This window comes from Cyanistes caeruleus, chromosome 6 (assembly GCF_971803275.1).
Source record: "Cyanistes caeruleus chromosome 6, bCyaCae1.hap1.1, whole genome shotgun sequence".
Taxonomy (NCBI): domain Eukaryota; kingdom Metazoa; phylum Chordata; class Aves; order Passeriformes; family Paridae; genus Cyanistes; species Cyanistes caeruleus.
In genome coordinates this window covers 65,073,430-65,093,271 of record NC_141706.1, presented here as the reverse complement: position 1 = coordinate 65,093,271, position 19,842 = coordinate 65,073,430, and the positions used below count along the sequence as shown (strand labels likewise).

The 19,842-nt window shown below is 41.2% G+C and overlaps 1 protein-coding gene across 2 annotated transcripts in view; it reads left to right on the top strand.

Moving 5' to 3' along the window:
• The window catches only part of PELI2 (pellino E3 ubiquitin protein ligase family member 2), a 63,016-nt gene extending 44,872 nt beyond the window's left edge, over positions 1-18,144 (top strand). For both annotated transcript variants that reach the window (XM_086891978.1, XM_086891977.1), the window contains exons 3-6: positions 9,811-9,912; positions 14,700-14,897; positions 15,196-15,384; positions 17,524-18,144. In XM_086891978.1, coding sequence (XP_086748104.1) covers positions 9,811-9,912; positions 14,700-14,897; positions 15,196-15,384; positions 17,524-18,090 — 1,056 coding nt within the window. In that variant the 3' untranslated portion in view covers positions 18,091-18,144. The remainder of the gene's footprint in view (positions 1-9,810; positions 9,913-14,699; positions 14,898-15,195; positions 15,385-17,523) is intronic.
• Positions 18,145-19,842: the final 1,698 nt, after the last annotated feature.

Below are 19,842 nucleotides of genomic sequence, written 5' to 3'. Positions count from 1 at the left end.
CTCAAGTGCTCTCAGCCAGTTCTTTTGTGCTTGCTTGGCTCAGTAGTGTGCTGTTGATATTGAAATTTTCCCCAATCCCTTACTCCACACTGAAGTTTAGTAAATACACAAAGATGCTGAAGTTAAACCTCCCCATGGTGCTGGTGTTGATTGTGTTTTGTGGCTCTGGCTGGTACCTTGGACACCAAAAGTTCTGGAGTAATGCTCACAGACCAAACATTCTGGGATAAATGAATCTTAAATTTGGTTGAGAGGACTTTGTTGTAGTTCTGGTGAGTGACTGAGAATGGGATTTGCTTTCTCACTGTCTTTCTCAATTTGCAAGATGCAGAGGCAGTACTGGTCCCACATCCTCCCGGAGCTGTGACACCTCCTGGCTGCAGAGATCTTTTTTTTCTCCCTTGGATAACTTAGAAAGGTTTGGGAATCAGGGCCAGCCTTGTTTTCAGTTTTCCACAGATTCAGAGATGGCACCAGAGGGGTTTACAGTCACTTATGTTTTGAAATGAGCTTGGCAGCTGCACATGTGGAGAGGAAAGCTCCTTGCTTCCCACTTGTTAGCAACTTGATTTTTCAACTCCTGTGCAGCACGTAAATCAGGATTTAATTCTGACTGCTGTTTAATGTATTATCTTGTTGACTTAAATGACTTAAGTAGCTCAGTTAAACACAGTTCAGAGTGTGTGTGTGTTTTTAAATACACGAAGTTATGTGTAAGGAATGCGAGTAAGCTCTGAACTTTGCCCAAGAAGACGCTTGGTAATGCGTATAAATGAGAACTGGAAAGGATACAAATGCTGTGTTCACTGTGCACTTTGTAGGGCTAAAGAAAGCGATATTTTTCCACATGCAAGATGTGGGCTATTAACTTAAGTTAGTGAACTGGGAGGTCAGATTATCCCTTTCATCCCTGTAGGAGGCAGATCCTACAGATTTACCTGTCTTGTGCTTTTTGCCCCAGAAATCTCTTGCAGTAAGGATGCTGTTTGAAAGGTTCATACTTTTGCCAAGAGCTACTGTCAAGTTTGCTCAGCTTGGTTCAAGCACTAGTTGAACTATTCTATGGGATATTTTATTACTGAAAGTCTCCACAGGGGAAATTGCCACAAAGTCCAGTTTGCAATGACTTGTTGCAGTTCTTGTAGCAATCCCAGACCAGTAAAAAAGAATCTGATTTCTTCTGGATTTGTTCTGCCGGAGTGCCTTCTATCAGGACAATACCTCCATAGTGTGATTTCTAAAAAGCAGCTTCTGTCCCTTGCTAAGAGCTATAAAATGCAATTGCTTTCTAGAAGCACTGAATGGCTTTTTGGCAAGAAGAATTTGGGATTTTTTTTTCCCCTCTTGAGAGAGTTTTGTGCAGCTGCTTAACAGGTCTGTTCAGGTAACTGTCTGGAGAGTCTTTGGCTGTCTTAATATAAAGCTGACTTGTGTCAGATGCAGTTTATGGTTTCTGGGAGCTGTGGAATGATCTGCAGCTTCTCCTGGGGTTATTATGTGCTCTCCTTTGGCAAGGCAGGCACAGCTTGGTGCTCAGGGGTGCTTTGATTCACAGAAGCATTCAGTGCTGATGAGCCAAGTGTACAAATCTTTCAGGCTGTGTATTGATAGAAGCCCTCGAGGGGACTTTATCACTAAATTTTTCTTTTTTTTTTTTTTTTTTTTTTTTGTCTGGCTTTTAGTTAAGGATTCTAATTTGTGGCTATTTTGTGTGCTTGGCATACCCAAACACATGAGTGTAGCCAGGCATCTGGTGCTTTTGTTCCTGATGTGTATAAATGAATTGTAGACTGTTGGCACCAGAATGTTCAGTTACAAACATTGTTGCATCCTTCTCTAATTACTGATATTTTTGTGGGTGTGTCAAGAGTTTTGGGGATGTGATCCAGCTGCAGTGACAAAATCATGTTTATGTCTTCATGTTTAAATCTGTAGGCTTGTACTCTTCCTGGAGAAATCCTACTCTTAGGAAATTAATGCCAGGGGTTTTGGGGTCAGAAGTTTTGCTTTTCAGGAAGTCACACATGAGGGAAAATCTCACTGATGTCCAAAAGAATTATCTTAAAATTTGATTGTAATCTGTATTGACAGGAATATGGAAATGTAACCTGTAGTACAATGGGGGATCCCCATATAGTCTGTAGTGACCAGTTAAGACAGTGAAAAGAGAATCCCTGCTGGAGTAAATAAGAAGTAGTGGGACTTGATTTTTTTTAAAAGTATGAATAAGTTATTGTTGACTGAAAATATAAAAAAAAAAAAGCAAAACTTCCAAAAATATGCACGTGACAGTCTGATACAACACCACTTAAAGTCTCCTATCAAACAGGTGAAACTCTGCATAGGACAGCAATAAACAGAAATGTGTCTGGAGGCTCCAGAGCAGGTGAAATGTGTATTTCTCAGCACAGGATTCCCTGCAGGCAGCTCCAGAGCAGCTGTGATAGAAAGTGTGACAGCAACGTGCAGACACTGATGTGTCCAGAGGAGCATTCTGGATTTTGGGAAGGAAGATTTATGCTTTGGGTAGTTGATGTATCTGACACTGCTGAAGCTTTGTGTCATGCCTCTGAGCTGTCTCTGGTCTGTTTGGGGGAGGAAATTCAGCAAACTGACTGAAGGAGGAAAAACACAGCTAATTTCAAAGATGGATGAAGGATCACTTGTAATATAATGTTACTGAACACAGACAAAAGAAAATGGAAGGAGAGAAGAAAGATCTTAAGGGCTAGAAAAGTGAAAAGGAGGAAAATGATTTATAGATTGGTTCTGTAAAGTATTGGTTCACAGCCACCAAAAGGTGGTGATTTACAAAGCAACTCCTGAGCTCCTGGTGTCAAAGTTGGTGTGTGTTGGTATAAATTGGTGTCTACTTTGAGCTACTTTTACTTACTAGGGGAGAACAAGAGAGCTTGCAGAGCTGGTCAGGAGTCCTGGGAATGAGGTGGGACTTTGCTCAGTGGCTGTAAAAATGATGTTTTGGAGCCCTGACTTCAATCTGTGCAATTTCACCAACACCCCTGTGCATTTTGAAGATGTTTTGAATACTCCCTTTTGTTTGAGGAGTAGCCTCTCTACATTCTTCTGAAAAGCAGAGTATAGCCAAGTGTCTGATCAGCGCTGACGTAGCTTTACAGTAGCTTATCTTGGAAAACTTTCACCTTTCTGCCTCTTCCCTTGCTGCAGTACCCAAGCAGAGAATTGGAGAATGGCATCTTTTGATGCTGCCTCTCGAGGGAGGGTTGCTGTGTGTGGTATTGGCTGGTTGTCTAAAACAACACAGATTCAACAAATGGAGAAAATGCTTTAACATCTGCCTGTTGAGTTGATAAATGGTGAAGTGCTCAAGTGGCAGCACACAACCCCACATGTGCACTTGGAGCAGATGGCGTTGATGTGTGCTGGAGACAAATGTGCTGTCCCTTCTGTCCCCTCCAACCTCAGCAGGAAAGGGCGCATAGAACAAACCTGGGAGTGCTTCAAAAGCCATAAAAATGAGAAGTGTAAATAAACCACGCTGTTTCTGTGTAGTCACTGAGCCTTGAATTTTGGGGGGGTGATGTGCATTCAGTAAATTGCAGTGGGGTGGTGACCTGCTATTTGCATGCTCCAGCTCGTTCATTGTGACAGGGATTGCAGACAGTGCCACACGTAGGTCGTTTCAAAGTGACAAAATTTAATTTCTTCTTGGTGCCACATTTCCTTCTCTACATGCAGTTACTGGCTCTTGGTCTTTTTTTTTTTTGGCCATTTCCTAACACTCATTTAGTTGTCAAGAGAATATTGACAGCTGAAGTATTAGAGACAGACAAGGTGTTAACATTGGTATTTCAAAAATGACCGCATAGATGTTGTTGCAGTTGCAATGTTTGTAAGGAAAGGGAAAAAACCCTGGAAGAATGAGCTTGTATGGAACAGTGCAGGAAGCAGATGCAGAGTTAAAAGAGCTGGCCAGTGGTTCTGGTTGATATAGATATTTCAGCCTCTCCTACAGGCACTTGAAACCCTTAAGGTTTCCATAATAATGTGTCTTTCTTTGCAGAAGGCTATAGGGAAATTACAGTATATATATAATAGCTGTATCAGTAGGCAGAGGTCAGTGTAAATTTATTGAAATGCTGTGTTAGAGAAGCAACAATTCTGGGCTATTACTGTTAAGTTTGAGAGAGTAAAATTACAAACAGTCTTTAGCTAATGCTCTGTGAATTGGCATTTGTCTTAATTTGCTGGGAATCTTCCCAAGTGGTGGACATACTTTTCTGATGTGGGTAAAGTATCAGTGGCTCATGCTCATGAGCTTTTGTTATGTTTTCTTACGATAACTCAGAGTCTGCTGGCTCTGGCAGTCAATCTGTCCAAAAATCCAGTGGAAATGGGATGTGTTCTTCACTTTTGAAGGCTTCCTTCCTTGCTGGCTAAAGCTTCCTTTTAAGTTGCAAGATCTTTTGTCTGACATCCCTGAGTGTTTCTTGTGTTCTCTTTTTATAAAAGCAATGGAAGGCTGGCAGCCAAGTCTGAGAGCATTTAACTCATGAAGGCTCTGCTGTCATTAATTTTAAACACGTCACTGTGGTGTCGGTCAGCTCGACTACCAACAAAGAAATCTAAAGTGTTCCCATAAATCATTTTATTGTCCTAACCCAACCTAATTAACTAAACTAAAACTCTTATTCTGATGGAGCAGCCCTTCCTGTGAGACATCTGCCTCTTTCTTAATGGATTTTAGCTTTTATTTCTGCTATAGTGCACAAGAGTTGGTAACCATAATAACGTTAAGTCCCTCTTGCCATCTTTTGGGAGCTCACCTGGCACAAGGGAATGGTTAATTTTTAATTTCCAAATGCAGAGATTTTAATTTTTTTTTTCATTCCTCGGAAACATGGATTCCAAGCCAGGAGGAAGCAATAAAATCTCTATTTCTAGAAGTGGATTAGCCTTGTTCCCTGCAAGCTTTGCAAGCAGCAGCCTAAAGGCTCTGAGAATTTTGGGATCCGCTTCTGTAGTTCATTGACACGCTCCTGACACGGAAGGTTTGATTTAATAGTGTTAAGTTGATGTAATGGTGCTGTGAGCTCCTGACCTGTTGTTGAACTCTGGGGCTGGAGGTGACTGAGGGCAGTGTGCAGCACTGTCAGTGTGCAGGGCTTTGGCACATCAGGACATGAGCCCAGGTAGAGAACATCTGGCTGAGCACAGATGTACATTCAGTGGAGGGAAAAAAAGGTGGAAATTCTGACTAAAGAGCCATTCCTGCTCTTGGGGATTATCTGCTGAAGATTTGTTAAGTTCTAGTTTTGTTCCCTCCTTTTTCTATACCTTTGCTAAAAAAGCAGAGCACTAAGAAACACTGGTTTTAAATACAACCCTTACATATTCCTCCTCCCTTTATCTATGAGGTGACTTTACATGGGGTGAGGGAATTCTGTTTTCTCACTCTTTGAAATGATGGTAAAACCGATAGCATCAACCTTTCCAGGGGGGTGAGTGGAGAGCAAAGAATTCAGATGGACTGAGATATTCCAGGGGCTGGCAGAGTTGCAGTGTTGCTGCTGGGAAAGCAGACTCTGTTTGATCTCTATTTGATCTTGGCTCCTCTGAGACCTGACAGATTTGTAAGTCATAGCCTTTAGCTGCTGCTTTGATTGTGAGGGCAAAGTGCTGGAACGAGGTTTTGTTCTCAAAACGGAAAGAAAGGAGCAAGAATGAAAAAGTGTGTATAAGGAGGCAGGGGAAAAAAAAAAACAACAAGGCCAAGTGTAATTCCAGACAGCAGGAAGGATATAACTGGAAACTTGAGCTACTAGCAAAGTTGAAAAATGAAAAAGGAAAAAAAAAAAAGAAACATTTGTTTGGTCCATATTATTGTGAGCTCATGGGCTTTCTGCTTTCAGTCTCTGTTAAAATTGGGCAGTTTTGATCCAAAATCACCAGAGCACAAATCTTGAGGTGGTGGGGGGGAGCTGTGGGGTTTGCCTGGAGCAATAGGGAGGAATCTTCCTGCTCACTGTAAGAGCAGACTCAGCATAAAGTGAGGTTTGGAGCTTCCATCTGGGAAACCCCATGGAGATGGATGGATTTGCTGTGCAAACCTGAGCCCTGTCTTGGAAAACGTGCTGGGCAAATCTGTCCCTTTGTGCCACGTAGAATATGGCACTCAGGCTTCCCTTAATGCTTTTGTTTGGCATTTGGACTTTTAAAAATCCCTCAGCCCTGCTGTGGACACAGTCACTAACAGTGGAATTATTCTGGAAAAATCTCTTGCTGCTTTTTGTTCCCCCTGTTCCTCCCCAGGGTTTTTGTCAGTTCATCTTTGCTTTGCTCTGTGTTTCCTCCAAAGGGAGTTACTTGAACTCGACACCTTGAGACATTTAAATGTATAAAACAGCTACAGGTAGCTGAATTCACCCAGCCTGTGTTTCCCCACCAACATTCCCACTGGACAAGAGGTGGGATGTGCTATGGCCAGCCTGGAGCCACATGCTTTGGACTGGCTTGGTAGGCTCAGGCTATGGATGTTATTAGCAAGGTTTTTTCCAGTTTGTATCTGTTGGAAACTAATTCAGGATGGGGTTTTTTTTTGGTTTTTTTTTTTTTTCTGGTTCAATTGATAATTTTCATTAAACTTTCAAGAACCTGAGAAATAGGAACAAACTGCTCAAAGTGAGCACAGGGAAGAGTAAAGGAGCCCAAAATGCTGGAAGTGCCTGAAGGAAGATTTACTTTCCATGACTACTCAGGTGAAACCACAACCCTGGGATTCATGGTTGGATTTGATGATCTTAAAGGTGTTTTAAAACTAAAATGATTCTATAGTTCCACTCACTCAAAAGCTTAGTGGATTCTAAGAAAAATCTTTGAAAATACCTAGCATTGCCCTGGTGGATCTTGGCAGCTTTGGAGTGGAAGTGGAGAGACAGAGGTAACATTTAGTGCCAGGTTCTTGTTCTTCCTTGACCTATTTCCTGCCTGGAAGGTGGACTTGGTGTTCTCCAACCTGAAACTCTGAATTTATCTGCTGGAACTTGTGAAGCTGTTGTAATTCTTGTGGGGGTCAGGGCTTTTCTCATGATTTCAGTTGCTATACCAGGGCAATTATGTGACAGCATCAAGGGGTTTTGGGGTGGGAATCCTCCTGACAGGAAAAACAAGTCTGGAAATTTGAATGCTAAAAGCAGTAAAAAGGCAAACTCACTATTTTGGTTGCAAAAAACCCAGATTTGTGCAGTCAGTCTCCAGACTCTTTTGGGACTTGTAGTAGTGTGGTTCCATATTTCCTCAAGCAGTCAAAATCCTTCATGATTTTTCCTGTCTCTGCATTCCACTCACAACAGTGTTTTATTAGGAGTCTTCCACTGTTTTGTGTAGTTCCTAAAACACTGTTACTTGTCACTTTTTTTTTTTTTACTTTTTTGACTTGGAAGTGACCAATTGTTGGGAGACCAGTGCTTAAAATACCTGTAAAGTGTCTGAATTGGAGCAACTGTTGGTGCAGAGTAGCCTGAGAAGGCACACAAATTGAAATATTTCTCATAACCTTATTGGCTTTCCCCAAAAATTATTACACAGTTCCAGGAAATTAAATATAGCATTTCTTCACTGAAAATAACTGGATATAAATAATGGAAAACAAAGAGGAGGAGAAGTATATGGGGAAGAAAAGCTGGGAGGGGAAAGAAGCACACACAGAAAAGAAGATTATGTCCTACCCTGGAATTTCAGAGGACACACTGACCCTGGTCAGTATTATTAATATATCTAAGCCCTGAGCTCTGTAGGCGTAGGGCACAACCTTACTCAGTAATTCAGGAAATCCTTGCATTTCCCTCTGTGTTTTTTCCATCAGACCTTAAAACTTTGAGCTTGGGTTCTCACCAAAGCTTCCATGTGATCCAGAAGTTTGTGTGACACGAGTGTGAGTGAGCTTGGGGTACACATCCCTGCCCAGGAATTTTCCTGGGTGCTGGTGGCCAGTGCTGCGCAGTGGCAGGAGCTGCAGTCAGGACTGTCACATTCACAGCCTGTCCTCTGCTCTATTCCAGCTGCAGCAGAGTTTTGTGGCAATGAGTGAAATCTTGTGTATGAAAGCTGTTGCTCTCTGATGTTTGAAATGGTGGTATCTGATGATGTATGAATTGATTATTGCTATATTAAACTTAAGGTGTAAGGGTCTCCTGTTTATCACTTTATTTCTTTCATATTCTAGGAGTGCCTGAGACCTGCTCAGGGTTTGAGATCCCTTTCTTAGTTGTCAAACAGGCACAGAGAAAAAACTTGAGACCACAGCTCAGTGTCCTGGCAGGTCACAGCGTGTTAGTGACTTAATCCAAACTGCATCTTGGTGCCATTTGTTCTTGCAACTGTGTGCCACTGTAGTGGTTACTACAAAACACTGAAAATAATCTGTGAAATTCAGAATCTGGCTATTACTGATTACCAAGTGTGTTTACATCACTTTTCAGCTGTTAACAATTCTTAGACTTTGTCTTCAAGTTTTGTTAAAAGCTTTATTGCTGAAAAGAAGTACTGGGAAAGGTCCTCTTGTCTAATTATAGAATGGTTTGATGGAAAGGGACCTTAAAGATGATCCAGTTCCACTTCTGTGCCATTGGCAAGGACATTTTCCACTAGACCAGGTGCTGGAGCTTCCAGCAAGAGGCACATTGTAAAAGCTTTGTCTTGTAAATGCATGAGATTTGGAAAAAACAATTCTTCCATTACATGTTCTTAATAATTCTGTATCAAATACTCTTGCTAACCCTTAGCAGGCTTTTAGTATGCACATAGATGTTTTTAATACCTCCAGCATTCAGAAGGATTTTTAATGATTTGTTCAATAATTGATGGAGCTTTGGCATAATTTAGGCTTTTGTGCGAGATGGCAGGCAGATGAGTAGAATATATTTAGTTGTTTAGTTTAATCATCTCTATCTGTGAATTCTTTAGGTGAAAAGCAGAATGAAGGAATGGAACAAGTGAGAGAACCACTTGGAGAAAATTATCCCCTTAACTGAAAACTGGAGAAAACCTTAATTAACCTATTAATTCATTGCTTAAGTGTCTGCAAAGTGTTTTCTGAGCAGTAACAGTCATTACCTTCCAGAATTGTGTGTGGTTATATGGACCTTTATATTTACATCTATTTCCCTGCTAGCCAATAGATTCAGTTTCTCAGCTCATTTCCCTTAGTCTTGGTGAAATAAAACTGAAGACAGGAGCTGTCCTCTTCTTGTCTTCTTTTAAATACTGAAATCCTATTTAATCTTTGATATGTAGACACCAGTCTGCTTTGACAGGTAGGAAGAAAAGTACCCTTTAATGGGGAAAACCACACTGAAAATGTTTAGATTTTGTCACCAGTTATATAAAATTGCTGGGCTCTTTCTGATAAAACCATAAATTTGCTTAACCTGAAGTCCTGGCTTTTAACTGGGAATCAGTTCTATTGCTCACTTACTTCAAAAAGAAACAAGCCAAAACTCCCTCAACTCCAAGTCTCTGCTAGGGCACAAGTTGCTACAAGGGTTAGGAATTTAATATAATTTCAGTGAAGAAAGGTGTTTGGAGTCTTAAAGTGTAAAAATGGTAAGTATTGGGTACTTCTGAACTAGAAACAAGCAAACAAGCTTGGGATTTTCCATTAAAAAGAATCAAAAGAAGTCCTATTGTATGTGTTTACCCAACCTTGTAATAACATGTTATGATACACTGCTTTTCCTGATCATAGCAAAGGTGTTTATGTAGCAAAATGAATTTGATTACAGAGTTTTTGTGTGTAATAGATATCTTTTTTGTTTTTTTTAAATCCACCAGGCAATCAGCTCAAAAGGTCACCACAGTATCTCTTTCACCTTATCCAGAAGCCAGACAGTTGTAGTGGAATATATTCATGACAAAGATACAGACATGTTTCAGGTAAGGCTCTAAAATACTTGGATTGTTTTTTAAAAGCAACATTAGAAAAAAACCAGTTCTGCATTATCCTCTGGGTATTCTCTGTGACCTGTGGGATTTCCACAGTCTGACTTGGCTTTGAAATTTTACATTATTCTGCTCTTTACAAACCCACACCAGCATCTGTTATATTCTTACTGACTTAACTCCTTTAATTGTACTCTGCCTTTTCTCCAAAGACAAACAGTACTGGAGAGAAATGAGTGCTCTGTTTGGATTCATGAATGAACACAGAATTACACCCACCACCCTCCAGTTAATCATGTAGCTGGTGTAAAAATGAAGGAGTAGGACATGGGATGGAGAAAGAGGAAGATAAAAGGAGCTGCGCAGTAGAGGAGATAAATCAGTGATAAATGAATAATAAACTCTTCCTGAGGAGTGTGCAGACCTCTCAGGTGGTGTAGGGGGCTGGGCTGAGTTTCTCTAAGCTCCCATCTATTGCCAATCCTCTGCCTGCATTTCTGTTTTTCTGTATCATTTAAGATTCTGCTAACCTGAGTGATTTTCTCGTGCCATGGTTATTTTTATGTATAATAAGAGAGAAGAAATTCTGTGTGAACCTAGACTTCAAACTTGGGGAGCCCAAACATGCCAAACAACCTTTTTCATTCTGGACTGGTCCAGGTCTGTGTTTTCTTTGACTTCTAATTAGAGCATCTCACCAGGAATTGTTATCCCTCTCATTCAACCTTTCATATTTGGAAGGGTCAGCAATCGAGAGCTGTTGGCAGAGAGGAAATAACTCTTTGGAGGTGTTGTTGCTTCTCTTGACTTCTGTGTTTTTTTCTATATAAAAATTTTCCCAATGTGACTGAAACTATTAGGTCCAAATAGGAATTGATTAAAACCCAGTCTTATTCATTTGCTGCAGAATGAAGGATTGAACAGCCAGGGTGAACTGAAATAGGTTTTTCTGTGTTGACTAGTGAAAGAAAAATGTAACCCATCCAGTGGAGTTACTGGGTGATGCTTGTTTAGCTCTTGAGTAGCTACAGTAAAATTTTTTCCCTGTATATAAATTTTGAAAATCTATTCTTGAAAGCTGGATTTTTTCCCTTCAAGAGTACAGTAAAAAATGAATAAAGAGTTGCAGAACAGCTGCTTTTTCTGGGCAGATTGTAATAAAGAGATGTCTGTCTATGGCATAATGTCCTAGTGATGGGTACAGTTTTTTTGCAGGGGATAAGACACCATTTCAGTCTTTGGATGTGTGGGGGTCCTGCTGTGACCTCTGGTGCTGTGTCCTGGTTCAGGTTTCTGCTCTCTGGCTGTTTCCTGAGGACTGAATTCCATCATGGCCTGCAGGGGCTGATGCTGGGGAGAGTGGAAACAGAGTGGTCTGGTGGACTGTGGCAATAATTCCCAATGCCAGAGCAGTTGAAGAGGTTTCCACTATTTATATTTAAGGTGTTAACTGGTCTCATGAATCTGTTGGAGAAAAGTTACTTGAGGGTGTTTAGTGCAGCCCTGTGGTACATGGTGACAAAATTCATGTCTGTTAATCCACAGAATAGAATTTCATTGTTGGTCAGACAATTGTTGGAGTTTGATGTTTTCTTTCAAATGTGTGTTACTGGCTTGTGTAGGGTGTGGAGGTTGAAAAGGGGATGATAATTCCAGGACCACAGGATTATCCTGAGCCTTGTAGCCCCACTTTGACTGCAGTTAACATGTATTATCCTGGGCAAATCATGTGGCTTTTTGTTCTTTATTCCCACTATTGTGCTTTTTGAGCTGTTGTTCTGTTGTGTTGTTTGTAGTTTTGGTTTTTTTAAACGTAACTATATTATGAAATCTTTGTGCAAATGCTGCTATGCACCTTTGTCTCAGTGACATCCAGGTCAGATTTCATCATTTAATTACAAAAAGAATGTACAAATGTGTTCCTCTGGCATCCCCCATACTCTGTGCTTCAGCATCCATGTGCTGCTATAAATGAAGATTTTCTTCAGAGTTTAACCATTCTGTTGATGATGCATTAGGTGAATTCAGACCTGTTCCTTCGTGGTTTGATGGGGTGAGAATGGGTTGATTATATCTGTTCATACCATTATAAAGAACCAAAATGTGCAGCTCCTACCCTAAATAACTACAAGTTTATACAAGAAGCAGGTACATTCAATATGAAGCATTGATTTTTTTCTGAAGAATGGCCCTTCAGAAGATGCAGAATCCAATTCTTGCTTTCACCAGAGTGAAATTCTGTCGAAGCCCAAGAACCTGCAGCTGTTAAACTCTGCTGGCAGGCTTTTCCTTGTCAGGAGCAGTGTTTTACTGACAGCAGCAAAGCAGGGACTGCCTGCCTCTCACAGCTTTGAACAATCACCTGCAGAGGACACAACGCTCGCTGCCTCTGCAGCACCTGGAACATTGATGAGTTCTTGTTGGAAGTAACTTAGGGAAATCATATGACACAGTTAACAAGAAGGGTCCCAAAATACAGCCTGAAATTTGCTAGAAAGAAGAAAGTCTTCTGTGCTGTGGAGAAAAATGAGTAATGAAGTGTGTAAAGAGCAGCTCTGAATAATGGTCTTGGTCTGTAGTGACTGCAACAGCAGATGAGTTCAAAGTTTTGGAGGGTGGATGTTGACAGCATCAAGTTTTTCTTTTATTCCTTAGGCACTTGCTTTTCAGGTAATCTCAGAATCAAATTCTTGATTTAATACAGAGCTTGAGAAAATTGCCAGAGTTTGAAGGCCACTTCAAATAAATTCAAATGCTGAAAAGTGGCACAGTGCATTAGACTGATCCTCTAGAAGGCTTTCTCAACTGGAAAAGGAAAGAAAACCAAATACTTGAAATATTTGATTTTGCATAGACATGTGTCACAAACGAGATAAGTACTTAAATGTTTATGCAAAATACATATCATTCTTGAGATTTAAAGAAGCACATAGATGCTTTGTTTGTAGAGCTTAATGGTTATATCCAAACAAATTTGAATTTCATGGTGAGTGATTAGTGGGATGCAAGAAAGGCTAGGAGCACACATTTGTGTGCTTTGTCATCCTTTAAGGAAAAATGAGGCAATTTTTTCTCTAATTGCATTTAAAAGCTTGGAGACAATGATCTATTTCAGAGACTGCAAGAGGCAGAAACTTGTTATGAACAAATTAATTTCATATTTGTTATTGACTATCCTTTAAGAGACTCCACATACATTGAGAATAGTCAAAAGTTATTCATGAGGTTCCTGCTGCTGCTGCTGCTCAGTGCAGGAATTGCTTTGGATAGGAAATAGAAGCCTGGTAGAAACAATACTGTAAAAGGAAGAGGGATATTGCTTTGTAAGATTTAGCTTCAAGTTGTCAAGTTATATAAATCAGAAATATCCCATATTAAATAGTTTCTAAACTCTGTCTCCTGTGTATTCTAGTAGATACTTTCTGTGAGGAATTGAAATGTACACTTTTGATTAGGCCTCGTTGAGTATTTCCTGTGCAGGGAGCTCATCCCATTTTCTGCTTGTGCTGAGCCCTGTGATACAGAGGCAGTAACTGGATGTGTCATTGGAGACACAAATTCTGACATGTGTTAGAGTGAAACCCTGCAAAGCAGAGCTTCAGCAGGAGAGAAGTACAGGAGAGATCCCTGCACTATTTCTATCAATCCCCTCGTGACAAGGCTTAGGTGTGGATAATATTAATTTCCTTGACTCTTGAACAATGTTTCTTTAAAGCAGGTTTAGTTTGCAGAGATGTTTGTTAATGATGGAAGCATACATGGCTCCCCATAGCTGGCTTTCAAGAGCAAGATCTGAGCAGAATGGAACTTCTTGGGGGACAATGAGATCACATTTAGTGAGGAGGTTATTTAATATCAATGTAGCTACCTGATCCTGAAGGTAGTTTTGTGTGAAGAGTATTCCTAATTCAGTTTGATCACAAAGTGTCTCGAAAATTAATATTCTGTTCCACTTCTTGTTCCTCAGCTCCACTTTCCCAGTTAAGCTCAAAGTTGGTGTAACACTAATTTGCCTGTAGAAATATTGATAAAGCCTCACTGTTTGTCTGGCAGTCAGATCCTTCCATCCATGCAGTCATGAGTTTTCTGTCCCAGATGTTTCCAGATTTAAAATTTAAAATTTTTAGCTGTCAAGACAGAAAAATCTTCCTGTCTCCTGATGAATGTGTTTCATTTCTGCTCAACTCAAGAAAGTTTTTTAATTCTGTTAGTCATGCATGTGCATTATTAGGAATAAATTTCATCATATGGTGGGTTTTGCCTGAAAACTCTTCTTTCTGGGACTACAAATCCTGAAAACATGAAGGTGGGTAGCTCTGTGTTATGACATATAAAAATAACCAAGTTCTGGATCTAAAAAAGTCCTTTATTTTCATAGCAAACGTATTTGGAACTGTAAAATGTGAATTAAACTCATCAATCCAAGCTAGTATTTTCTTAACTGACAGAATGTAGTGGCAAGCAATTTGTTGTGGTTGGATGAGGAAACAGCAAGGTGATAATACTTTTTTTGGTGACAATACTCTTATCAAACTGATCAGCTGTGTTGATTTATTTCAAGCAAGCATGAACATCCCTTGTGGTAAGCAAAAATTTGTCATTCCATGTCCGTGATGGATTTCTGCCTAGGACAAATGTGGAAATACATGTTAATCTCTGGTTGGATCTTGCCATCCAAAAATTCAGCAGACAGAAATATTAACCTGGTAAAACTGTGTCCTTAATACTTCATATTTCTCTGGGTATTTCTAGTTATACCAGTATCTTAATTTTTTTTGCAGGTTGGGAGGTCTACAGAAAGCCCCATAGACTTTGTAGTAACAGATACTATTTCAGGAAATCAAAATAATGATGAAACCCAGATTACCCAGAGCACCATCTCCCGATTTGCCTGCAGGATTGTTTGTGACAGGAGCCCACCATACACAGCAAGGATCTTTGCAGCCGGCTTTGACTCGTCTAAAAATATATTTCTTGGTGTAAGTACTGCTAATAATGATGGTATGAGCAAGCTCTGGTTTATATTCTGTTGCTTTCAAGCCCCCAAATCTCCTTGTACTGGTTGGGAACTTGTACTGTCATTAGACTTTTATTACTCTGATGCACCAGCTGCAGTGTTGAGTAGAAACTACAGGTTTATGTGCCTGAGTTATCACCAGCAGAGACTCGTGGTCATAATTGTCTTCAACAATGAAGCTGCACTTTAGTAACTGTTAGTGGGTTTTCTTTAGGTTGGTTTGATGTATTTCTGATAGTCACTGTGACTGTCACACGTAGGAAAAAGCAGCCAAGTGGAAAAACCCTGATGGCCACATGGATGGATTGACAACCAACGGGGTGCTGGTCATGCATCCCAAAGGAGGATTCACGGAGGAGTCCAAGCCCGGAGTGTGGCGGGAGATCTCCGTCTGTGGGGACGTGTACACGCTCCGGGAAACCAGGTCTGCTCAGCAGAGGGGCAAGCTGGTAAGTAGCTAAAATTAATCAAGGTGTAGTTGTTTTCCTGGCTTGGAATGGCAGCAGGTACAAGGTGACTGTCTCTGAGTAGTGGGCACTGCAAGCAGCTGAGTGTGTGTGTTGCAGCAGATTCTGCTCTTCTGTTACTGGTTGTATGGGAGAACACTCCTAATGTCCTGCTACTGCCACTTTTCCAACTGAAATAGCACAGAGTGTAAAAGCTCTGTAAACTCTGCTCTGGAATCTCCATCTCTGAAATGTTCTCCTGGGACATGTCTGGAAGTTGCTGCATTGGGAGCTGCCTTTTGCAGTACTGCCAGAAGAGTCCACTTTTGTGCAAAAGCAGTTTGAGTAAGGCAGCTTCTGTTTGATTTACCTGCCACTGGGAAGATAAGAGCAGCCCTGGAAGTATATTCCTGTTTTCTCCTGTGAGGCAGGACGGGCTTTGCCTTTCCCAGAAGTGAGAGATTTCAGCTGCCAGGGACCTGTGACACACAAAACTAGGAGAGAAGTTCACTGAACTGACTTTGCAGCTCTGCCATTGGCTTTGCAGAAAACTGAATGATGAAAGAGTTAGGGGAATGGAGTTGGGCTGTTCTGCTTTCAGCAGACACCCTGCAGGACATAAATTGCTTTGTCACACTGATGGTGGCAGGCAGATGTTGCCTGGGGACCTGGACAGATGATGTGGCAATTGCAGCCTTTGTACGTGGTTAGCAAAACACCTTTTTAGTGCTGCTAAAGAGAGGCACAGCAAAACAAATGAATCCCCTCCCTGCATCCAAAATGAGTTGAATTCTCATTTAAATAAAATTGCATGGCACACTGGTATTGATGTGATCAGTATTCGTTGATTGGGTTCATAAAACCAAATGCAGGCTGTATAATGAATTGAACACGTTGCATATGAGGGAGCTTTTTGCTTTGCTGTTTGTGAGGGAATTATCTGAAAAGAGCATCAGATCAAGGCTTCTCTCATCTCTACTTGAAACACTACATTTTTCTGCTGGAATTACTTTGCACTGGTGACCTCTTATCTGTAGTCTGTATTGTACCACTGAGGTGTTTTGTGCAAGGATGATCCACAGTTAATCTGTGAATTTAAACTGGATTAAAATGTAAATGCTAAATTGGTTGTCATTCATAGTATTCTTAGGCAGATGTGATGATTTCATGTGACCTACTTAATGTATTTGTTTGTATTTGGCTGTTTGTTCTGTGTTAGTGGTATTTTCAGCATCCTTTCTGTGCATAAAGCCAGGCAGTAGGTCTGTTTTTATCTTCAATTTTACAAAGCCTTTTTAATATATATTCATCATTAATGAACTGATAGCAAAAGCACGGGTTGCTTATATGTTTGTGACATTAAAATAAGGAATATTTCACTCAAGTACAATGTGTATTTGGCATAATCCCTTGAAAATGATTTAAGTACCTGCTTTTAATCAGAGAGAAGCCTTTAGGCAGTGCAGGCTGGGGCTGTGTTTGCTTGGAATACCTCATTAAATAAAAGGCCTAATGAGTGGGGTGGGTAATTGTTCATAAGCTGAGCCTGCGTGGCTTCAAATTTGTCACCTGAGAAATTCAACTGGTAATTCTGTCTGCTGCAGTGCTAAGCTGTGCAGGTACCTGTGCTGCTCGTGCCTCTGCAAAATGCTTGACCCTTGCCACAACCCCAGAAAAAAAATGGTATCTGGCCTGTCCTGGGTAGCAGTTTTTAGTCCAAAAAGGACTTTTTTTTTTACTGTGTGAGCAGCTTCTGTCAAGTCTATGTGGACAAAGACTTCCAAGAGAGAATTTGCTAATGCAGCCCTCAAGGAATGGCATGTCTTTTCTTCAGTCTATCAGGACTTACTGAAATATGACCAAGGCACAGAGAATCAATATTGGAGTAAAAAAATGCATGCTCAGGGGCCCACTGTGTATAATAATTTGTATTTCAACTGCAAATGCAAATCCCCTGTACAAGCACAGGGTAAGAGAGCAGTACTCATTATAATCCTGGATATAGGTTAGGAGGTGAGGTGGTTTCAGGACAACAAGAAGACAAAATTAAGCGGCATCTGTGGAGGTTAATGCTGAGAAAGGCGATGAGGTGTCTGTAAAAGCTGTCAGGCTAAACGGCCTCCCCTTGTGTCCTGCCACCAGGTAGAAAACGAGACCAACATCCTGCAGGACGGCTCCCTGATCGACCTGTGCGGGGCCACGCTCCTGTGGAGGACGGCGGACGGACTCCTGCACACCCCGACGCAGAAACACATCGAGGCCCTGCGGCAGGAGATCAACGCCGCCAGGCCCCAGTGCCCCGTGGGCTTGAACACCCTGGCCTTCCCCAGCATCAACCGCAAGGACGTGGTGGAGGAGAAGCAGCCGTGGGCCTACCTCAGCTGCGGCCACGTGCACGGCTACCACAACTGGGGCCACCGCAGCGACACGGAAGCCAACGAGCGCGAGTGCCCCATGTGCAGAACCGTTGGCCCCTACGTGCCTCTGTGGCTGGGCTGCGAGGCCGCGTTTTACGTGGACGCCGGGCCCCCCACGCACGCTTTCACCCCCTGTGGACACGTGTGCTCCGAGAAATCCGCCAAATACTGGTCCCAGATCCCGCTGCCTCACGGGACTCACGCGTTCCACGCCGCCTGCCCGTTCTGCGCCACGCAGCTCTCCGGGGAGCAGAAGTGCGTCAAGCTCATCTTTCAGGGCCCCATCGACTGAGAAATCGCTCGGCAATGACCACAATAAAAGTTTCCTGTGACGGTTTACTGTGAAGATTTTTGCCACTAACTCTAGATTTTACCTTTTTTTATAATGTTATTAATAGGGGTGGTAGGGTGGGGATGGGGGAAACGATGAGGAAATGGAGGGACCGTGGTGGAATTGGGATACATTGATACCTGGAACTTGACAGATATCAGTGGTGTTGCATGCTCAAAAGCAGCATATTCATGGAGTCTTCTTGGTCAAATTGTAGTATATTTGTAATTTTTTATTAGTACCCTGGATCAGAAAAAGGTGTCTTAAATGATTTTTTTAAGCTAAGATTTTTTAATGGAAAGGTTTTTTCTTCTAAACTTTGACAAGCCTTTAAAACCTATTTTTCAAATCTAGAAGGAACATACAGAATGTAACTGTCTTTAATTTGCAATATAATTTAACTTGAATAGTTTCTCAAGGAGCAAATACAGAATGTGTGGACAACCATAGGTGAATGTTCACTAGAGATAATTGGATACGTAAGAGAAAAATTAGCTGCCTAAAGTGTAGAGGATAAAAGCTATTAAAATATCTATTATGGTATAACACAGCTGGCCAAAAAGGCATCAAAGATTACTTGAAACTGAGGAAATCCTGTTTGCATTGATTTCCTTTCAGTGTAATAGATATCCACTGGCTATTAAGTATGGGAGATGGCTGATTTTTTTTTTTTTTAATTTTTTTTTTTTCTCCATTTAACCTGCATCTGGTGAAACCACTTTACTCTTTTCCATACTTAGCTCTGGGGTTTAAGCTGATGTTCTGTCTTTGTGTAGTCTGGCCTTTTTATTTCTGCTCTGATCGCCCTCAGTGCTCCTTACACAGCATCTTTGGGCGTGTGGAGGCCTCAGATTCCCAAAATGGTTTTGTTGGAAGGGACCTTAAAGCTCAGCAGTTCCAGCCCCCTGCCATGCCCAGGGACACCTTCCACTACCCCAGGCTGCTCCAAGCCCCATCCAGCCTGGCCTGGAACTCTTCCAGGGACCCAGGGGCAGCCACAGCTCCTCTGGGCACCCTGATGGAGCCAGAGTCGTGTCCAGGCTTTACTGCAGTGATGAGGAGGTGGTGCCACAGCATGACACGAGGTTTAGGTACAGCTGGTACAGAATTCATTTACATAAACCTGAATTCAGGAAAGCACTTAGTCTGTGTTTAAATATAAGCCCACGGCTGGGACTGTTTAGATTCTCAAGAGCTTCAGTGCACTGTGGTTATTTGCTGTTACATTGGAAATAAAAGAAAAGCAATTTAAAATAAGTTATTTTTTAAGCTCACTTTAAAGCATTTTCAGTAGAAGGGAGAGCATCATTTCCAGTTCAGCTGAACATTTTTGTTCACTTTTCAACTTGCTGCCATCTGTCACCTTTTCTTTCACAGATTGAGTTGTGTTTGTATCTCTTTTTTTCCCCCAAATGTTTGCAAATCAAACAACATTCAAATGTAATCAAATACGTGCACCAGGGTGGTACATTTGAAGTGGATCACTTGAAATTTCGTGACTTTTTAAGAGAGCTGATAAATGTTTGCTATGGAAATAATTAAATCAGAATTTCATATGAGGTGTACCCTGCCCACTGTTAGGCTCATTTCACGTAGTGATAACTTTTTGATTTGTGGGATGTATTTTTTCTTTGTGCTTTCTGTACTCTTGGTATCTGAGGTATCAATCTATCCAGGTTTAAAAGGAAAAAAAAAAAAAAAGAATTTGGGAGA